At 43.2% G+C, this 20,585-nt stretch overlaps 1 protein-coding gene across 2 annotated transcripts in view; it reads right to left on the bottom strand.

Moving 5' to 3' along the window:
- Positions 1-3,507: 3,507 nt before the first annotated feature.
- Positions 3,508-20,585, bottom strand: part of lrrc56 (leucine rich repeat containing 56) — a 46,850-nt gene continuing 29,772 nt past the window's right edge. For both annotated transcript variants that reach the window (XM_024379670.2, XM_024379671.2), the window contains exons 5-12: positions 14,435-14,531; positions 14,018-14,215; positions 10,041-10,221; positions 8,025-8,282; positions 7,570-7,637; positions 5,456-5,598; positions 5,165-5,358; positions 3,508-4,984 (exon numbers count right to left, since the gene is read on the bottom strand). In XM_024379670.2, coding sequence (XP_024235438.1) covers positions 4,470-4,984; positions 5,165-5,358; positions 5,456-5,598; positions 7,570-7,637; positions 8,025-8,282; positions 10,041-10,221; positions 14,018-14,215; positions 14,435-14,531 — 1,654 coding nt within the window. In that variant the 3' untranslated portion in view covers positions 3,508-4,469. The remainder of the gene's footprint in view (positions 4,985-5,164; positions 5,359-5,455; positions 5,599-7,569; positions 7,638-8,024; positions 8,283-10,040; positions 10,222-14,017; positions 14,216-14,434; positions 14,532-20,585) is intronic.

The following is a 20,585-nucleotide window of genomic DNA, read 5'->3' as shown; positions in this document are numbered from 1 at the left end:
ATAATTTTCTGACATTGCCATTGACAGTTTCTTCTATGGTCTCTTTTTGGTCCATTTAGATTGTATACAAAAAAAATGTTAAAAAATGTTATGGTTAAAAATGTTCATGTTTTACTGTGACTTGTTGTAGGCCCCTAAGTGGACCATAAGGTTAAAAACCAATTTAAGAAAAATAACCTAAAAAATATATATATATTTTTTTAAACAAAGTAACTCCGCCAGAGTGTCTCTTTTGGGTCACTTTTGCCAGTCCCAAGCCCGGATAAAGGAGGAGGGTTGGAATTGTGACATAAAAATAAAAAAAAGAATCGACAAGTTCATTTGTAGTTCTAAACATATTTAGGGTGTTTTTTACTCACTTTTTTTTGTCTCTCTCACAACGTTATTTCTCTCTCCAACAACATCCATCACAATTACATGCACATGGCCAATTATGCAAATTAGGCGATGACGTCATTGAGCAACTTCTATCGATTTTTAGGACAGCCAATAGCTACTTTCCTTGCTGAGGACTTGGCAACACTGTAATAGCACGCACCCTGCTACCTAGCTAGCCATTTCACACCGGTTACATAAGGACAGTCTCGTGGTTAAAACAGACACACCTTCGTACAGTTTGTTCTGTATTTTTGCGTGTCCATGAATCCCACACAAGTCTTCCATGGTAGTGTGTAATCAAACAGTACTCTGTGGTCGCGATGGCAATCTGTTTTGTTGTTCTATGGCTCCTTCATTTCTGTCCTTTTGCCAGAGACAGCAGTGAAGCAGAACTGACAGACATGCAGAGTGGAATCAGGCCCTCTGTTTGCTTGTGTTTGTGTGTGTGTGTCTCCAGGAACAGGATTTGGCCTTCTCAAATATGTCAGCTTGGTTAAAATTGTTCACCTGTTCATAGCAGTAACTTACACGAGGACACCTATGTCCAGAACTCTGCTCGGTACCAATTATTTATAATTTGAAAAAAATATTGATAATATATATAATTTGTACACAAGAAAATCAATTATGGATCAACTTCTAAATATTGCTTCCAGCATTGATCAAAGATCAGAAAGCTATTATTCTTGATCTGACTGAGTTCTATTCACACCTGCCTCTCTGCGAACGAGTGGAATCATGAACAGTGCTTTGTTTGTCTGCGTCCCCTAGATTTTCCTCACAGATTTGCCTTTTTAGCAGCACATTCATCACTCTCTCAAACAGCTAACTCCTCCACCTCGCAACACAAGCCGAGAGACGTGACATTTTAAAACCGTCCCGCAACTCCTGCATGTCTGCTGACATCCCCATAGCCGCGGGAAGTAGTTTGGGAGTGCCGCGAGAGAAGAAAAAAAACTCCCTGAAGACGTCTATATTGGTCCACTAATACAGGACTAGTAAAGGCCCAGTGCACTACTTTTGGTAATTTTTTAAAACTAAATGTATTTGAGTGTTTACCAGCACTTGTAACTTGAGTCTGATAATTATCTGTACAAAACATTTAATCAGATAATACTTGTGCAATATAAAAATACTTACTTGATTTGTTTTCCAGTTTCTTAAAATACTTTGCAAATACAACTTATTTCTATGTAAAAACTGAAATGGTCTATTCATTCCTTTTCAGTAGATGCTCTTATCCAGAGCAATGTACAGTAGTGAGTGCATACATTTTCATACTGGTCCCCCATGGGAATTGAACCCACAAACCTAGCATTGTAAGCACCATGCTCTACCAACTGAGCCACATCATCACAAATCACACAAACCTAAATGACCAACCTATTTACATTAAGGATTGTCAATTAATACTGCACAAAACATGGTGGTTTTCCATGTTTTTTTATCAAGAAAAATATTTAATTTGATGTGGAAGTTTTGCATCTTTGCCTATACCTTTGCACCTTTTGATGTAAATGTTTGAGGACAAGGTTTTGTTCTTTCTGGATTCCATTAGAATGACAATCACAGAGAAAGGGACAGGGACAGGGCAACAACTCATACAATTCTAACTATTGAATCCTGCAAGATACTGTTCTTAACTATACAACAAAAAATAATTTTGCCTGCTCTACAGAGGTATATATCAGTTTAAAAAATATATATATATAATAAATATATTCTGATTTTTCAGGGGGTGCTGGCTATGGACATCCCCCAAACAAACGGACTCTGGGAGAATGAGTGCACAACTGCAAACAAGTCGATTATAAATATGTCAGTCAGTCAGGGGGATAGCCTCTGGCAGAGACTTCTATTGCAGTAATGTTGAAGGGCTCTGGTTAGTATCACTTAGCTTGCTAGAAGGATGAAGTAAGAGGCTAACGTTAAACGAAGCCTAACTCAGCAGGAGCAAAAATTACACAACTAAGTTCTCGTAATAACTTTGATTTACAGAGAGTAGGCTACTACTGAGACAGACAGTGAGTGATATGGCACTCAGTGGTGAGGCGGAGGCAGGCTGCAATGCATGCAGGAGGAACTAGAGGAGACAGAGACAGAGAGGAAGCAAGCAGAGAGAGGGTCAGAGAGGTTAGTGTAGTGGTTCCCAAACTTAGGGTTGGGGTCCCCTGAGAAAATCTGTACTAATCTTATCTCCACATGCAAAACCTGGACCTGTACAAATCAGCTGGGCTAGACAATCTGGACAATCTGGATGTGTAACTCTGTGTTGTTGTATGTGTCGAACTGCTTTGCTTTATCTTGGCCAGGTCTCAGTTGTAAATGAGAACTTGTTCTCAACTAGCCTACCTGGTTAAATAAAGGTGAAAAAAATAAATTATAAATAATAAACATGGCATATCTTCTCTATAGGCCTACATTAAAATGCAATCAATATAGTTCTAAAAATGTAATACATTTTAGTTTCGATGCTGATTCTACATGTCAGTGTGAATCATTTATCATGTTTCCCCCCTTTTCAGAGGTATAACATTACAATTGTATAGCTAATAGTGTTAATAGCTATGTGTTTGTAGATCGACTGAGGTGAATAAGCCTACAGCAGCCAAGGTGATAATGTCTGAGGTCATTTTTTCTTGTTTTTGCTGTTCTCCAAATACCATTTTCAAGTTTTTTTTAATTGTATAGAAATGCAGTAAATGAGCTTCAACTTAAAAAAAAAAAAATCCTCCTCCATCCCCTTCCAGGCCTCATTAAAACTCAAACCCTGGTTATGGCCCTGCACCTGTTGTCCACAATGGATGCCACGTGAGGAGGAGGCTGTCACACAGCTTCTCCAGTCAAAACAAACAGTACTCGTATTACTATCTACCCGTAGGAACTGATTTAGGATCAGTTTTCCCCTCTCTGGTCCTGATCTTTCCACTGTAAGCTTCACAATAGCACTGGCCCTTTTCCAGCAGCTCAGGACTATTTCTCGAAGCAGGGACACTGGCCAACTAACTTTACCAGTTTTCCCAAATATTTGGAAAAAACTCCAGTAGTGTTAAGTATTGACCTAAAGCACTCAGACACAGTTATATTTACACACACTATTTAATTTAGTGATGTCTTAATTGCTTTTGCTGTTAAACTCTCTCTTTGATCCGGCCCAAAGCAGAGAGTAGAATGTGGGTCTTGAGTAGTTTTATGGAGGCAGTCTTGACAACACAGTAGGGGCAGTAGTGAGTTATATGGCGCCCCCAAGTGGCATAATATTGCCACACCACCACAAAGTTGGGGAAAGTGAAGTGAAAGATGATACATTTCTTCCATTGCAGAATAATCCTTGATTGGACTCTACACGCTTTCTTTATATCTTAACAAACCTGGATAGATTCAAACTCTAGAGATGTGATTTAACAACTAAGAAATTTGATCTTACTAAGCTAGTCAAGATCAAATTATTCCATTAAAGGAAAGATTTGTTGATCAAACTATGTTTTTATTTAAGGTGTGGATAAGGTAGTACTTGAGTAAATAAAAACAGTACAAAATGTAATTCAAACTGAAAAACACAGATATGAGACATGAATGAGACATGTGAAACACACTTAAGTCCCACAAAAATTCAGCATTGTGAAAAGCATACTAATTCAATTTAAAGGCCATTCCAAGAAATATATCTTCGACCAAACTATAAACCTTTTCAAATAGAGCTGTTGTCCTTAGTAAAGCCAATGTGAGCTCAGTATCAGAGTCATTGTCAGTACTCTACTGTGCTGAGCTGAGAGAGCAGAGGGATGCAGGTGATTCTCTAACTGTCCATCAGAGGAAGTCAGAACACTGAGATAGCAAGTTCACACTTGGATTCCACAGCTTTTATGTTCCTTTCTCCAGGTGACAGTTGGATGTAATCCAGCCCCCAGGGTCCTCTTTCCTAAACATAACATAGAGGGAGACTTGTCACTGCACTCACTAAGGAAGTCTTCACATTACAAGTTGGCTCAGCTCAGAAGAGCGGGGACCTGGAGGACAATCTCCATCTCTGCCTCAGCTACTGTTTTCAGTGTTCCCCTCTCAGGAAACAATCCCAGACAGTATGTGGCTTAGTCTAAGTAAGAGTTCCCCCTGCTGGGCTGGAGTGTGAGACGCTGTGGCATTTTCTGCAGAGCTGCCTTGGCCGCGTGAGGACGCATAATGGCCGGCCTCCCTGGTGGTCTGCACAAGACAATTGGGTGAAGCCCGTTGACAGACTGCACATAAGCTCCACCTGTTGGTGACCTGAGCCCTCTGACCAGTGGGCTGGAGGCTGGCCTGTGGGGCATGTGGTAAGTAGTCTTGGGCAGCAGAGGGACTTTGGGCCTCACAGCCTCCTGGAGCCCCTGGCTCTCCAAGATGCGGACTCCTGTGACCGTCTCTGAGTCTGTATGGTCTTCAGCAGGCCTTACAACAGCCCCAGCCACCCCACCACTGAGCCTCAGCCTGTGTGCTCGCAGCACTGACAGCCTCCGGCTACCAGGGGCTGATGTGGCACTTTGAGGGGGAGAGGGCGACAGAGTGCAGTCAGGGGACAGTGAGAGCCGGGCCACTTCAGGGGATTTGGCTTCTCTCAGAAACACATCTATAAATTAAACATAGTTTATTAGAGAACATTTCAGACTGTGTTGTGGTCGTGTGATCTCAAGTTATTCTGTGTTCAAATCCCTGGATTTATATTTAGGTTTCTTGATTTTATATTTCATATACTGAGTAGGTTTGGCATGTTTGATAGCCTTCTTAACCAGAGATGAGAGAGACTCGCCTGGAGAGGGGGACTGGGAAGACGAGTCTGTCGAGTCAGTGTTTAACCAGTGACTCAAACCAGCGCTCTCTTTTTTTCCCTCCTCTTCTTCCTCCTTGCCAATGAAAATGCTGAGACTTTCATCATCCTCCTCTTCATCACCATTGAGGATGGTCAGTATCTGAGGCCCATCCCTCTCCATGGCTAATAGACGTCTGGAACACAAAGCAATAGAAAACAGTGAAAAGTTGGTTCAGTAATCTCTCACACAGACAGTGAGAGTAAGTGAGTGAGTGAGTAGGTGGTCAGTACTTGTTATGCTGTTCCCTCCAGGCCCTGAGCTCAGAGAACACATCACTGCCCTGGCATCCTTCTTGCTCCTCAAGGTCATAGGTGTGCTCCGGAACATGGAGGGGCGGGGTGCTAGGAGTGGACACAGGCGAGGGGGCTGCATTCTGCATAAGGAGGCAGTAAGGGAATTTGATTAAGCTGGCCCGGGCGCCTAGGTAGGTGGACTTTGCACTGGTTGAAAAGTGATTGCATTCATTTTTGAACCAGGCTGCCTTCCGGGCATGAGCCAGGTGCCCCGTTATGGCTGGCGGCGAAGTCGGCTCAAAATCAAATTGACGTAGTTTAAGCACGTGGAGTAATCAGTAGCATTCTGTGTTTTCACATGTAAAAGTTATTACTTTTCATGAAAATGTATTATCTGCATCCCAATGAAAACAAGTTAAATTCTAACAGATATTTTATGCTGTACGTTTCTGGGCTAAACCTGGTTGAATTAACGTTGTTTCCACATCATTTAACCAAAAAATACAATGTGTTGACGTTGAATCAATATGGAAAACTGATTGGATTTGCAAAAAGTCATCAACGTAAGGGAATTTAGTATTTTTTTCAGAGAACTTTTAACCTAAATCCAATGACAGTGAATTATTTTGTTGATTTTACCTTGAATTCATGTTAGTTGACAACTCAACCAAATGTAAATCAAAACTAGATGTTGAACAGTGGGATGCTACCTTGTTGACCAAACGACAGAGATAACTGTTCGATTTCCGCAGGGCGGCTCACCGGCTTCGCCCGATCACGTGACGGGCCATAGCCCGGGTCAACCCTGGCTAGCTTAATAAAATCCCCTCAGTAAGAGAGAAAGATAGATAAGGTTCGCGATAGAAGAGGGATAGCGAGACTGAGGGAGCCAGAGACTAATAGAGGGATGAAGAGATAGAAAAATAATACAGAGGGAGACAAAATACAGAGAAGATCTGAAAGAGAAATTAGGGATAAAGATTAAAGAGAGAATGACAGCCCAAGAGAGAGAAGAGTGTGACAGCAGTTTGAGAGTGAGTGACGGATGGCAGGTCTATAGAGATGACAAAGTGACAGATCGCCTGGCATTGGCAGTACTCCACTGGGGCAACAGCTGCATCCCTCTATCACCCTCCCCTCCGCTCTCTGATAATTATCTCCTTCTGTTCATCCTGACATCACATTAGAGAGACAGGGGGAGATGTCACGTCACCCAGTCATAAAGGCCTGTCACAAAGAGGGGTAACCGCAGGTAGTCTAGCGGTTAAAGACAGCGTGTTCGAAACCTGCCGTTCTACCCTTGATCAAGTATGAGAGAAAAAGTACATATTTACCTGATTTATTTGATATTAATGGTTAACAATTAATATTGAACTAATAGTAAGACATTTCTGTCCTACTAATGATGTGTTTTTATGGTCTCCACTCTAGTTCTCTGCAGCTAATCTGGGAGTATGGTCACTAGAGATGGCTTGAGCTGACAAATTAGTTAAAGACTGCATTACATAGACAAGAATGTGTTTTACTAGAGATAGTTTGGGAGTAGAGCAATCCCTCACCGGGGGGGTGACACACCAACCATGACTAAGCATTCTTAGTGTCAGCCTATATAAAGTCAGCTATATAAAGAACTCTGCATTTGTGTAAGGGTTAGGTTACTCGGTCCAACACTCAAGGGTTTTGGGTCAACCAGCCTCATTATTGCAATCATTAATCGATATTGAAAAAATATAATTGTTTGAAGAAATGACAAGGTCTCTCTCACTTGATTAGAATATTCCATGACACAAGGTAGTTGACCCCAACAACAACTGCTCCTCGGGTGACGCGGGCGTCGATTAAGGCAACCCCCGCACCTCTCTTGATTCAGAGGGGTTGGGTTGAATGCGGAAAACACATTTTGGTTGAATGCATTCAGTTGTGCAACAGACTACATATCCCCTTTCCCCTACACATAACTACTCCCCTTCACTCTGGGCCACTTTCCCCTGAAGCTGGAAGACTGTGTCAAATCTCTGCTGTGGTCAATGTCCAGAGAGGACTCAAGTTTGTCAAATAAGGATTGAGATGCTGCAGTTAATTAGTTTCATGCTAATGATGGGTCAACAAACCCTCATCTTCTGTCGCCTGGCTCTGAGGGCCTGGACAGGGCTCCCACAGAACAAGACCTTCCCTGCACCTGGAGAGAAACAAAACCATTTCATTACAATGGAGGATAGCCAATCAGGGATGGGATTGTCACAATATAGGAATTTAGAAAAATAGGCATAGTATGCCTGAATTCTGGGGTTGGAAAATCAAAGATCTCTGATTTAAAAATACATAATGAATCTTCAGACACTGTTACAATATGTCCTCATGGTGGCAGTGTTGCATAATTATACAGATGAACGGTACTTTTTCAAAAATAAGTAAAAAATAAATCAGAAACGGCTAATTAACACAAAAAGGATACAAAACAATAAGCCTGATTCATTATATGGACCTATTCAGGGACATAAACTGAAGCTTTATATGTGGAGATGGTAGGGCTTTCAGTGCCAAGGACACCAATAAAGTGTCTCACCGTGCGTCAGAACGCTAGCGTCTGGGTCCACAGAGACTGGATCTGCATCAGCAGAACCAGATCTGGACCCTGGAGGGGAGAGGGCTCTGTACCCAGCCGCTGATAAGGGTCGCGACCCAGAGAGGGGTCTGGAGCCGGCTGCTGAGAGGGGCCTGGCAGTGACTGGTCGGCTGGAGGGACAGGAACTGGAGAGGCTGCTAGCTAGGTGCTGGCCAGAGCTGGGTCTGGAGTAGACACACACACTGGCTGCTCTCTTCTCTATGGCCAGACAGGGAAGAGGGAAAATATTGCATATCAAAACACAGAGTAGAAGAACTGGCCTGGTGGATCTACTGTTCAGATACAGTGTTCAGATACAGTGCATTTGGAAAGTATTCAGACCCCTTGACTTTTTCCACATTTTGTTATGTTACAGCCTTATTCTAAAATTGATTAAATTATTTTTTCCCCCTCATCAATCTACACACAATACATACCAAAAGCAAAAGCGTTTTTATTATAAATGTTTGCAACAAATGTATAAAAAAATATAAAAAACAGAAATATCACATTTACAGAAGTATTCAGACCATTTAATCAGGACTTTGTTGATGCACCTTTGGCAGTGATTACAGCCTTGAGTCTTCTTGGGTATGACGCGACAAGCTTGGCACACCTGTATTTGGGGAGTTTCTCCCATTCTTCTCTGCACATCCTCTCAAGCTCTGTCAGGTTGGATGGGGAGCGTCGCTGCACAGCTATTTTCAGGTCTCTCCAAAGATGTTCGATCGGGTTCAAGTCCGGGCTCTGGCTGGGCCACTCAAGGACATTCAAAGACCTGTCCCAAAGCCACTCCTGCGTTGTCTTGGCTGTGTGTTTAGGGTCGTTGTCCTGTTGGAAGGTGGAACTTCGCCCCAGTCTGAGGTCCATTCTGTACTTTGCCCCGTTCATCTTTCCTTTGATCCTGACTAGTCCCTAACGCTGAAAAACATCCCCACAGCATGATGCTGCCACCACCATGCTTTACCGTATGGATGGTGCAAGGTTTCCTCCAGACGTGCTCAATTCATGCTAAACAGGTCATTCAACAGAGAACCTAGTTTCTCATGGTCTGAGAGTCTTTAGGTGCCTTTCAGCAAACTGCAAGCGGGCTGTCATGTGCCTTTTATTGAGGAGTGGCTTCCCTCTGGCCACTCTACCATAAAGCCTGATTGGTGGAGTGCTACAGAGATGGTTGTCCTTCTGCAAGGTTCTCCCATCTCCACAGAGGAACTCTGGAGCTCTGTCAGAGTGACCATTGGGTTCTTGGTCACCTCCCTGACCAAGGCTCTTCTCCCCCAATTGCTCAGTTGGCCGGGCGGCCAGCTCTAAGAAGAGTCTTGGTGGTTCCAAACTTCTTCCATTTAAGAATGATGGAGGTGACTGTGTTCTTGGGGACGTTCCATGCTGCAGACATTTTTTGGTACCCTTCCCCAGATCTGTTCCTCGACACAATCCTGTCTCGGAGCTCTACGGACAATTCCTTCAACCTCAAGGCTTTGTTTTTGCTCTGACATGCACTGTCAACTGTGGAACCTTATATGTGTGCCTTTCCAAATCATGTCCAATCAATTACATTTACCACAGGTGGACTCCAATCTAGTTGTAGAAACATCTCAATGAAGATCAAAGGAAACAGGATGTACCTGAGCTCAATTTTGAGTCTTATAGCAAAGGGTCTGAAAACTATGTAAATAACATTTTTCAGTTTTTTATTTTTCAATACATTTGCAAACATTTCTAAAAACCTGTGTTCGCTTTTTCATTATGGGGTATTCTATGTAGATTGATGAGGGAAAAATATAATTTACTCTATTTTAGAATAAGGCTGTAACGTAACAAAATGTGGAAAAAGTCCAGGGGTCTGAATACTGAATACAAATGCACTGTACACATACAGACAGATATACACACAAGCAGATGCAAGCACATAGATCCATACACACACACACACACGGGCACACACACACAGATGCACAGACGCGCACACACACACACCCTCAGCTGTCTCTGTAGAGCTGCAGTCTTTAAAAGACTCTCTGAGCAGGGCCCAGTCTTCCCCCATGGAGCTGCTACAGCGAGACCCCGCCTCCTCCCTGGCATGCATGTCGTCTAGGTAACGCAGCTGTGGGACCAGCTCCCTCACTGATGACCGGTAGCAGTACCCCTCCTCCTCCTCCTGGGAAAAGGAGAAGACAGCATAAACAAAATAAGGGGGGGGGGGGTTGGTTGTATCTGGAAGAGAGCCCAGCCCACACCTCATTCAACGAATCATGTTTCATATGAGCAGATGAGAAGTTCAATTAGGCTAAGTTTGATAAAACAGGGCCCACCTCTGGACGACTGTGATAAAGAATGATAGGTGATACAGTAATAGGACTGCATAAAAGGGTTCAAGGTTGTACCTTTAGTTGTGATTTGAATGGTAGATAAAGGCCAAGGTAAGTCCAACCTTTCAAAGTTAGCCTTTCAATGCCAAATACACAACACTTAACACCAGTATACCATAACATAACACAGCATAACATAACATAGAGCTTTAAGGCACAATGAATGTGTAACTTCTGTTCAAAGGAGGAGACAAAGAACATGGTTCTGAGTGGGCCGATAACAGAGTACTAATAAAGGCAATAATCTGCACTTTGTACTGTGCTTTGATCATTTATAAGCACTGAGAGACAGCTCAGAGAAGAAAGGGGAGAGAGAGAGACTATTCTGCTGCTGCTGAGAGATCAAACCCACAGAGAGAGGGAGTGAGATGGGGGAAGAGGGTTTTAGAGAAGGGGGGAGAGAGAGAGAGAAACCCAAGGACCCCACTCTCAGTGCTTGGACCAGGCCTAATACATATTCAGATCAGTCTTCCCTCCCTCACTGCCCCAGTTTCCTAAGTCCTGCTGCTGACTGGGTAGGTGAAAATAAACACATTCACTCTGTCCCAAAAACCCTACAAAGCACTCACAGCCTCACAGGCCAAGCTCCTGGGCTCTCCTAAAAACCCACAATTGGTAAACAAGATAATGTGGCACAGGAACTAGACTAAAACATGGAATGATATGGGCAGGAAGCATCGTTCAGTCATACCACTTCATCGTGTCATTGTGCGATAGTAAAATCTTAATAAACCACTTTAATATGGGCTCAATCCCATCACTCAAAACATATATGCTAAAACCTTACTACAGTATATTCTCCACCCTGCCCAGTTGAGCAAGGTTCATACTAACCATCACCACAGCTGGTACCATCCCTACTTACACAAGCAAAACAAAGTTAAGCCTAAATGAAATACAGTGTAGGATAAGAAACCCCAGGTGCATAGGCTCCCTAGGCCTGGACTTTGTCAAATGAGAGCAGCCTGTTTTGGTGTTTGTTTTGCTTTGAACACCACTTCCCTGTTCCCTGCTCTCCAGTCCCACTCCATTCTGTCTGATGCAGACACAGACAGACAGGGACAGACACACCGGTAGGTTTGTCAAACATTTGATAGTACTTAGCACCTCTGAACAGAGTGTCGGCAAACTCTTTTGTTTACACACAGCAAAGACCTTGAAAGTTGTCAGCCACTCAGCCTTGTTAAAATACTACAAACCAGAAGGTGGCAGTAGCGTTGTTTGGCAATGCATACCTGTGCATGGTCTAGATTCCAAGCTTTCTACACTATTGTTTCTATTTTGTAGAAAGCCCTTGATGATACTAGTCAGATGGCCACAGCTAGTTAATTACCTAGCAAGAAGACAAGGGAACCATTTCATTCGTAATCCCATACTGCCAGTGCCAGCCCATAGCCAAAATGTTTAGCTAGCTAGCTAAGGTTAGAATATTCGCTAGCGAGCAAAACAGAGTTAGCTAGCTAAGGACACTGCACTAACTCAGCAGCTAACACAGGAAACTATCTAACCCGTTGTGATTTAATTATTATGTCAACACTAGCTATAGTGGTTAGCTAGCTTGGCAGAAGTATTTTGTGTTGTGTGCATTGCGTCTGTGCACTTACAGTGAGTGCATTCGGAAAGTATTCAGAGCCCTTTCCGTTTTCCACATTTTGTTACGTTACAGCCTTATTCTAAAATGGATCAAATAAAATACCTTTCCCTCATCAATCTAAATTGAGCTCGAGCACTCGAAATTGAGCTCAGGTGCATCCTGTTTCCATTGATCATCTTTGAGATGTTTCTACAACTTGATTTGAGTCCACCTGTGGTACATGTTATTGATTGGACATGATTTGGAAAGGCACACACCTGTCTATATAAGGTCCCACAGTTGACAGTGCATGTCAGCGCAAAAACAAAGCCACGATGTCGAAGGAATTGTCCGTAGAGCTCCGAGACAGGACTGTGTTGAGGCACAGATCTGGGGAAGGGTGCTAAAACATTTCTGCAGCATTGAAGGTCCCCAAGAACACAGTGGCTTCCATCATTCTTAAATGGAAGAAGTTTAGAACCATTGAGACTCTTTCTAGAGCTGGCCGCCTGGCCAACTGAGCAATTGGGGGAGGAGGGCCTTGGTCAGGGAGGTAACCAAGAACACGATGGTCACTCTGACAGAGCTTCAGAGTTCCTCTGTGGAGATGGGAGAACCGTCTCTGCAGCACTCCACCAATTACGCCTTTATGGTAGAGTGGCCAGACGGAAGCCACTCCTCAGTAAAAGGCATATGACAGCCCGCTTGGAGTTTGCCAAAAGGCATCTAAAAGATTCTCAGACCACGAGAAAAAGATTCTCTGTTCTGATAAAACCAAGATTGAACTCTTTGGCCTGAATGCCAAGCATCACGTCTGGAGGAAACCTGGCACCATCCCTATGGTGAAGCATGGCGGTGGCAGCATCATGCTGTGGGGATGTTTTTCAGTGGCATCGACTAGGAGACTAGTCAGGATCAAGGGAAATATGAATGGAGCAAAGTACAGAGAGATCCTTGATGAAAACCTGCTCCAGAGCACACAGGACCTCAGACGAGGGCGAAGGTTCACCTTCCAACAGGACAACAACCCTAAGCACACAGCCAAGACAACGCAGGAGTGGCTTCCGGACAAGTCTTTGAATGTTCTTGAGTGGCCCAGCCAGAGCCCGGACTTGAACCCGATCGAACATCTCTGGAGAGACCTGAAAATAGCTGTGCAGCGACGCTCCTCATTCAACCTGACCGAGCTTGAGAGGATCTACAGAGAAGAATGGGAGAAACTCCCAAATACAGGTGTGCCAAGCTTGTAGCGTCATACCCAAGAAGACTCAAGGCTGTAATCGCTGCCAAAGGTGCTTCAACAAAGTACTGAATAAAGAGTCTGAATACTTATGTAAATATGATATTTCCATTTTTTTTATAGACATTTGCAAAAATGTTGAAAAACCCGTTTTTGCTTTGTCATTATGGGGTATTGTGTGTAGATTGATGAGGGGGAAAAAGCGATTTAATACATTTTAGAATAAGGCTGTAATGTAACATAATGTGAAAAAGGTAAAGGGGTCTGAATACTTCCGAATGCACTGTATCTAGCTACCATCCCATAGCCTGCACTGCATATGAAGTGTGACTAAACTAATCCGTGGACATACAGAGAAAATTACCATTTGTGCTCGCTGATTGGCTAAAAGTCAAGTTGTTGGCCACTGACGAGCATTGGTATATTCATTGCTACCGGGTTGCATGCAGGTACCACTTTTGTTCTAGCAAGAGAAGGAACGGCTTCCCACTGTGATGAGTAGCTATCGGCAGTGAGATTCTTGGTGTATTTCATGGTTTAAAGCAGCCTGGGATCACAGCCAGACTCACTGCATTTTGGCCAATATCATCTGGGCCCATCGGAGAGAGCATGGCTCACAGCCAGAGCCCGGCATGGCTCACAGCCCCCCATACACACACATACACAACTTGAGTATCTATGAAGATTCAGTAATGAATTCAATAATATACACGATTGTGGAATTGTGGTGAGGGTTAGGGTAAGAAGATACAGTAGGAGTGTGTATAGGTACCTGTGTGGCGTTGGGGTGGGGGCACATACAGACGGGGTTTCCCTCCAGGGTAAGTGTGCGGAGCTGGGAGCAGAGGCCCAGGTACTGCACCTGCACCAGGTCATTCACATCATTCCCTTCCAGGTCCAACAGCTGTAGATTCTCCAGCATGCTCACCTGACTCAGGTCTGACACACTGTTGTAGGCCACATACAGCTCCTAGCGTAGGGAGAGAACATACCAACACAGGTTCAGATTTAGTGTCGCTCAACTGTTATTTGCACATAGTCAAATGCATAAAACTTCAACTTTTGTTGAATTGTGAGATTTTCACAGGTGAGCAAGGTGGGTAGAAGCCAGGTGGATTAGGCAGGTGGAACAAGTCTATCCTCTAGTTCATGATGGTCCACTGCAAAAGTTTTCCAGTAGCAACTCTACCTTGAGAGAGGAGAAGGAGGGAATCCCATCCAGGTCTGCCAGGTTGCAGCGAGACATCCACAGCACCTGCAGATGGGACAGCGTGGTTCCCAGGTCCCTGGGAGACATAGACAGCCATGATCCCGAGGCAAAGGGTGGAATTGTACCAACAGAACATCAGGTGCCGCGACATATGGTTTATGAATTGATCAAATGTGAAATGCAAATCCAGGATGGAAAGAAAATAAATTGCCCTGTAACATGAGTCCTAACTTTTGAACGGTTTAGGCTAGAGACGAGCAGTTTTCTGCAATGTAAAAGGTACAACGTGGCGTTTTTTTTATGGTACACTACATGGCCGAAAGTATTTGGACACCTGCTCGTCGAACATCTCATTCCACAATCATGGGAATTAATATGGAATTGGTCTTGTTGGAAAGGTGGCACGTTAAAAGCCACTGAGCTCTTCAGTACAGGCCATTCTACTGCCAATGTTTGTCTATGGAGATTGCATGGCTGTATGCTCGATTTTATACACCTGTCAGCAACGGGTGTGGCTGAAATAGCCGAATCCACATACTATTGGCCATGTAGTGTATCAAGAGGCAGTGGTACAGCGAATCCTACAGACTTGCCCGAGCTCAGGGCTGGGTAGGTTACTTTCAAAATTGTAATCAGTAACGTAACTTTTGGATTACCCAAACTCAGTAATGTAATCTGATTATATTCAATTACTTTTAGATTACTTTCCCCTTAAGAGGCATTAGAAGAAGACAAAAATGTATGTTACCAATTGAACAACATCTATTGCAGGATAAATCAATGTTAAAGTTTTCATAGCTGGCCATATGTGGATGTCAAATTTTACTTTATGGGTTGGTTATATGTAGGCTTCTTCTTAGTCATCGCTTTGTACCACATATAATAATATGATTAAATTATATATATATTAATGTAAAGATAAGTCACAAAATGGATGTAGCAACTACAGATTACCCCTTTAAGTCTATCAAAACTTTACGAGTTTAAGCATGTGTCCATTAGGCCTATGGAAAAATTGTATTGGCATGAATTAGATTGAGCAATAAAAGCCTTACTTTTATTCCATAGTCTGGGATCTGCACTATGCAGCTTTTGCATTTTTCACTGGCTGTCCACTGGTTTCAAAAACAATGATTGATTGGCAGCTTAAACTTCTTGAATTCAACCATTATTGGGTTCAAATACACATTTAGATTTGTGAACAGCCATCCACAACAACCACAATCTGTAAGGCGCAAATAGCTAAATGAGAGAGCAGCAGTGCGATTCACATCAATGTGCTATGTAGATATCAATAATAAGTGGTATCTGTATCACCGTAGACTACACCACTGCTGTCATCCTTACCTCCAAGAGTTTATTCAAATTGCATAATCTTTGGATGCCGACAGCAGTCGCACCATTGGAAGACATACAAAACGCATATTCTTGCTCTTTTCCCGCGATCCATTAAACACATTTGGTGTGTCATCATAGTGGTCTCTGACTTGTGGTCAGACTAGCTAAGGTAGAACAAACGTAAACATGCGCCTTTTTACAATGCTGATTTTAATGTCATTGGGAAAACAAAGATTTTTTTTCTCAGAAAGATTCTTTCTGAATTTAAAAGTAATCCTCAAAGTAATCATCTAGGTTTTCAAAAGTATCTGTAATCTGAGTACAATATTTTAGCTGGTAACGTAATGGGTTACAGTTACCGTTTTTTGTAATCCTTTACTGTACATGTAACAGATTACATGTCATCCTACTGCCATTCAACACCTCTCATAAATAAAAGTAGTGATGAAGTCAATCTCTCCTCCACTTTCAGCCAGGAGAGACTGACATGCATATTATTAATACTAGCTCTCTGTGTATATCCATGGGCCAGCCGTGCAGCCCTGTTCTGAGCCAATTGCAATTTTCCTAAGTCCTTTTTTGTGGCACCTGACCACACAACTGAACAGTAGTCAAGGTGTGACAAAACTAGGGCCTGTAGGACCTGCCTTGTTGATAGTGTTGTTAGGAAGGTAGAGCATCGCTTTATTATAGACAGACTTCTCCCCATCTTAGCTACTACTGCATCAATATGTTTTGACCATGACAGTTTACAATCTAGTGTTACTCCAAGCAGTTTAGTCATCTCAACTTGCTCAATTTCTACATTATTTATCACAAGATTTAGTTGAGGTTTAGGGTTTAGTGAGTGTTTTGTTCCAAATACAATGCTTTTAGTTTTATAAATATTTAGGGCTAACTTATTCCTTGCCACCCACTCTGAAACTAACTGCAGCTCTTTGTTAATCGTTGCAGTCATTTCAGTTGCTGTAGTAGCTGACATGTATAGTGTTGAGTCATCCACATAAATAGATACTATGGCTTTACTCAAAATCAGTGGCATGTCGCTGGTAAAGATTGAAAAAAGCAAGGGGCCTAAAGAGCTACCCTGTAGGATTCCTGACTCTAACTGGATTATATTTGATAGGCTTCCATTAAAGAACACCCTCTGTGTTCTGTTAGGCAGGTAACTCTTTATCCACATTATAGCAGGGAGTGTAAAGCCATAACACATACGTTTTTCCAGCAGCAGACTATGATCGATAATGTCAAAAGCTGCACTGAAGTCTAACAAGACAGCCTCCACAATAATTTTATCATCCATTCCTCTCAGCCAATCATCAGTCATTTGTGTAAGTGCTGTGCTTGTTGAGTGTCCCTCCCTATAAACATGCTGAAATTCTGTTGTTCATTTTGTTTACTGTAAAATAGCATTGTATCTGGTCAAACACAATTTTTCATAGAAGTTTACTAAGGGTTGGTAACAGGCTGATTGGTCGGCTATTTGAGCCAGTAAAAGGGGCTTTACTATTCTTGGGTAGCGGAATGACTTTAGCTTCCCTCCAGGCCTGAGGGCACATGCTCTCTAGTAGGCTTAAATTGAAGATGTGGCAAATAGGAGTGGCAATATTGTCTACTATTATCCTCAGTAATTTTCCATCCAAGTTGTCAGACCCTGGTGGCTTGTCGTTGTTGATAGACAACAATAATCTTTTCACCTCTTCCACACTGACCTTACGGAATTCAAAAGTATAATTCTTGTCTTTCATAATTTGGTCCGATATACTCGGATGTGTAGTGTCAGCGTTTGTTGCTGGCATGTCATCCCTAAATTTGCTTATCTTGCTAATGAAGAAGTCATTAAAGTAGTTTGCAATATCAGTGGGCTTTGTGATGAATGAGCCATCTGATTCAATAAATGAAGGAGCCAAGTTGGCTATTTTCCCCAAAATTTCATTTAAGGTGCCCCAAAGCTTTTTCCTATCATTCTTTATATAATTTATCTTTGTTTCATAGAGTAGTTTATATTTATTTTTATTTAGTTTAGTGACATGATTTCTTAATTTGCAGTACATTTGCCAATCAGTTGGGCTGCCAGACTTAATTGCCATACGTTTTGCCTCATCCCACTCAACCATACAATTTTTAAATTCCTCATCAATCCAAGGGGATTTAACAGTTTTTACATTTTATTAATGGGTGCATGCTAATTAGTAACAGGAATAAGTAGTTTCATAAATGTGTCAAGTACAGCGTCTGGTTGCTCCTCATTGCACACTATAAACCAGCAAATATTCTTTACATCATCAACATATGAATCACTACGACACTTCTTGTATGACATCTTAAACAGTATATTAGGCTCAGCCTTTGGAAGTTTGGTTTTCCTAGATATGGCTATTATATTGTGATCACTACATCCTATGGATTTGGATACTGCTTTAAAGCAAATATCTGCAGCGTTAGTAAAAATGTGATGAATACATGTTGGTGATTTAATTCCTGTGCTGTTGACCCCTCCATCTGCCACTATCCCATCTCTCTCCCCTGCACTCTCTTCCCGCTCTACCCAGCCTCTGTTATCAGTCCCCCTGGACCTCCACTCAGCACACTCCTCACAGTCCCCCCCAACTGGCCTCCAGAACCCAGCCAGCACACGGCACTCTCAATAACCCCTCCAGCATTCCAATCCCAACTCTTCCCAGCCATCGCATTCACTCCCAGGGCCATAGATTACATTTCAATTGATCTATGACTTCTGGTCAGCACCAAATTTCAGCATACTCTCAAAAGTGCCTCCCCCCAACCTTAGCCTCAGGAAGCACACTCTCCACTTTCCCACCTGACTTCTCACAACACCAGCAGCCCCAGTATCCAGTTGTCCCTGACCACCATCCTCCCTCCCCAACACTCTCTCCTCCTCAGCCCCCGCAGCTCAGAGCAGGATATGCAGGAAATGCTATCAGGGGCTGTTCACCGGCCCTGAGCTACTCATCACAGGGTGGGTCACACAGTTCTCTATCTCCACTCTGCTCCTCTCCTCTCTTATCCCTTGTTCATGTACAGCTCTATCTTCCCTCTCCTCTCTTATACTTCACTCCCTCTACAGGACTCCCAGGATGTGTTACACAGGTATATTTCTTCCCTCTGCTCCTGTCCTTTCCTCTTGCGTTCTCTGCTTCCTGTTCCCCAGATGCATCTGACTTCATCTTCATCCTACAACGACAGGCTTTGTCCAGTAGAACCTTGTCAGTCTTGCCTGGTTCCCCGATCTGTGTGCATTGTACCACTATACATACGAATGAAAAAGGTTCTGGCTAAAGCAAAAACTGTTCTGGCAACCAGACTACTGTCTGTCTGCTGTGCGATTTACAGGTGGGGTGCATCTGCTCCACAGACAGAGGACCTTGGTCAGATTTGCTGCTCCCCCTCATCCTACTGTCACAACTCCCTACGTCCTGCCTAAGTGGAAATAAAGACTCTGCACCTGTACTGTGTGATGTTCCCATCCCATGCCCAACCAACAGGGTCTCAGTCTTCAAAGCACAGCGCTTAACCATATCCCTGTCCTCTAGAGCCTCCTACTCCTGGGTGTTTCCTGATGCAGACAACCAGACCAGGGTGAAGCGTGACAGGGATCCCCATGGGGCGACACTAGCTCTGGTTCCAATTACGGCTCTCTTTGTGGGAGGCTGGGATTGTACCATCTGAGCCACTGGCTTAATCCTATTCTTTAACTTTTATTATTGGTGACGCCTGCTGCTACAGTCTAGTTCCACCCTCAACTTCTGGACTTGTCTCTGTACTACTGTGCTGTTTGTTGCTCTTTGGCTATCTGCCAAACTTTTTGGTTTTTTCTTTTAATACATTTTACCTATGTTTTGTCCTCACAAATTTTTTAATTAAACTTTTTCACCCCAGACACTTTATCTAGACATGGTTCTACAGGACCTCCACTAGGCGAAAAAGCTAAGTAGTAACATTAACACTATGCCATTAATTGCAGTCGCTGTACTCATAATATACACGAGAACTATTGCCTTATGGTGAGGATAGCCGTGTTGCAAGCACAGCTTCATATGCAATCGTTAGGCAAGGGTAATTTAAGTGTAGGAAAGGATGAAACAGCGTCTGTGCCACCAGTAAATTCAGATTGTAGTATAAATCCCCCTGCACAGTCCCCGCAGCCGGAACATATTCTCTAGGCTTCTAGAAAGAAATGCTGTCGGCATGCTCAACCAGTGTTGCTCAACCGGTGTTGCTCATTCAGCCGACAAACTTTCAACCGGTTCTCCCCATTAAGCAGCGAGTCGGAGTCGGAGGCCAAGCCTTCTCAGGTCTCTCCTCCACCTGTTACGGTGTCTGAGCCGTCGGAGCCTCCAACCATTAGCTCTGACAAATTGAAAACCTTAGTCTTTGGCGAATCCATTACACACAATATTAGAATTATCCAGCGATCATACACAGGGGGCAGTACTACCGACAAAAAGACTAATCTGAAGATGGTGCTGGCTAAGGCTATTGTAGAGAGTATAGGGATATTGTTATCCACGTCGGCACCAACGGCGTTAGGATGAAACAGTCAGAGGTCACCAAGCGCAACATAGCTAGAAAGATGTGTCGGCATCGAGTAATTGTCTCTGGCCCCCTCCCAGTTAGGGGGAGTGATGAGCTCTACAGCAGTCTCACAACTCAATTGCTGGTTGAAAACTGTTTTCTGCCCCTCCCAAAAGATAGAATTTGTAGATAATTGGCCTTCGTTCTGGGACTCACCCACACACAGGACCAAGCCTCACCTGTAGAGGAGTGGAGG

Source organism: Oncorhynchus tshawytscha, linkage group LG19 (genome assembly GCF_018296145.1).
Source record: "Oncorhynchus tshawytscha isolate Ot180627B linkage group LG19, Otsh_v2.0, whole genome shotgun sequence".
NCBI classification, from domain to species: Eukaryota; Metazoa; Chordata; class Actinopteri; order Salmoniformes; family Salmonidae; genus Oncorhynchus; species Oncorhynchus tshawytscha.
The sequence above is the reverse complement of the archived record's forward strand: the minus strand, read 5'-3'. Positions and strand labels throughout refer to the sequence as shown.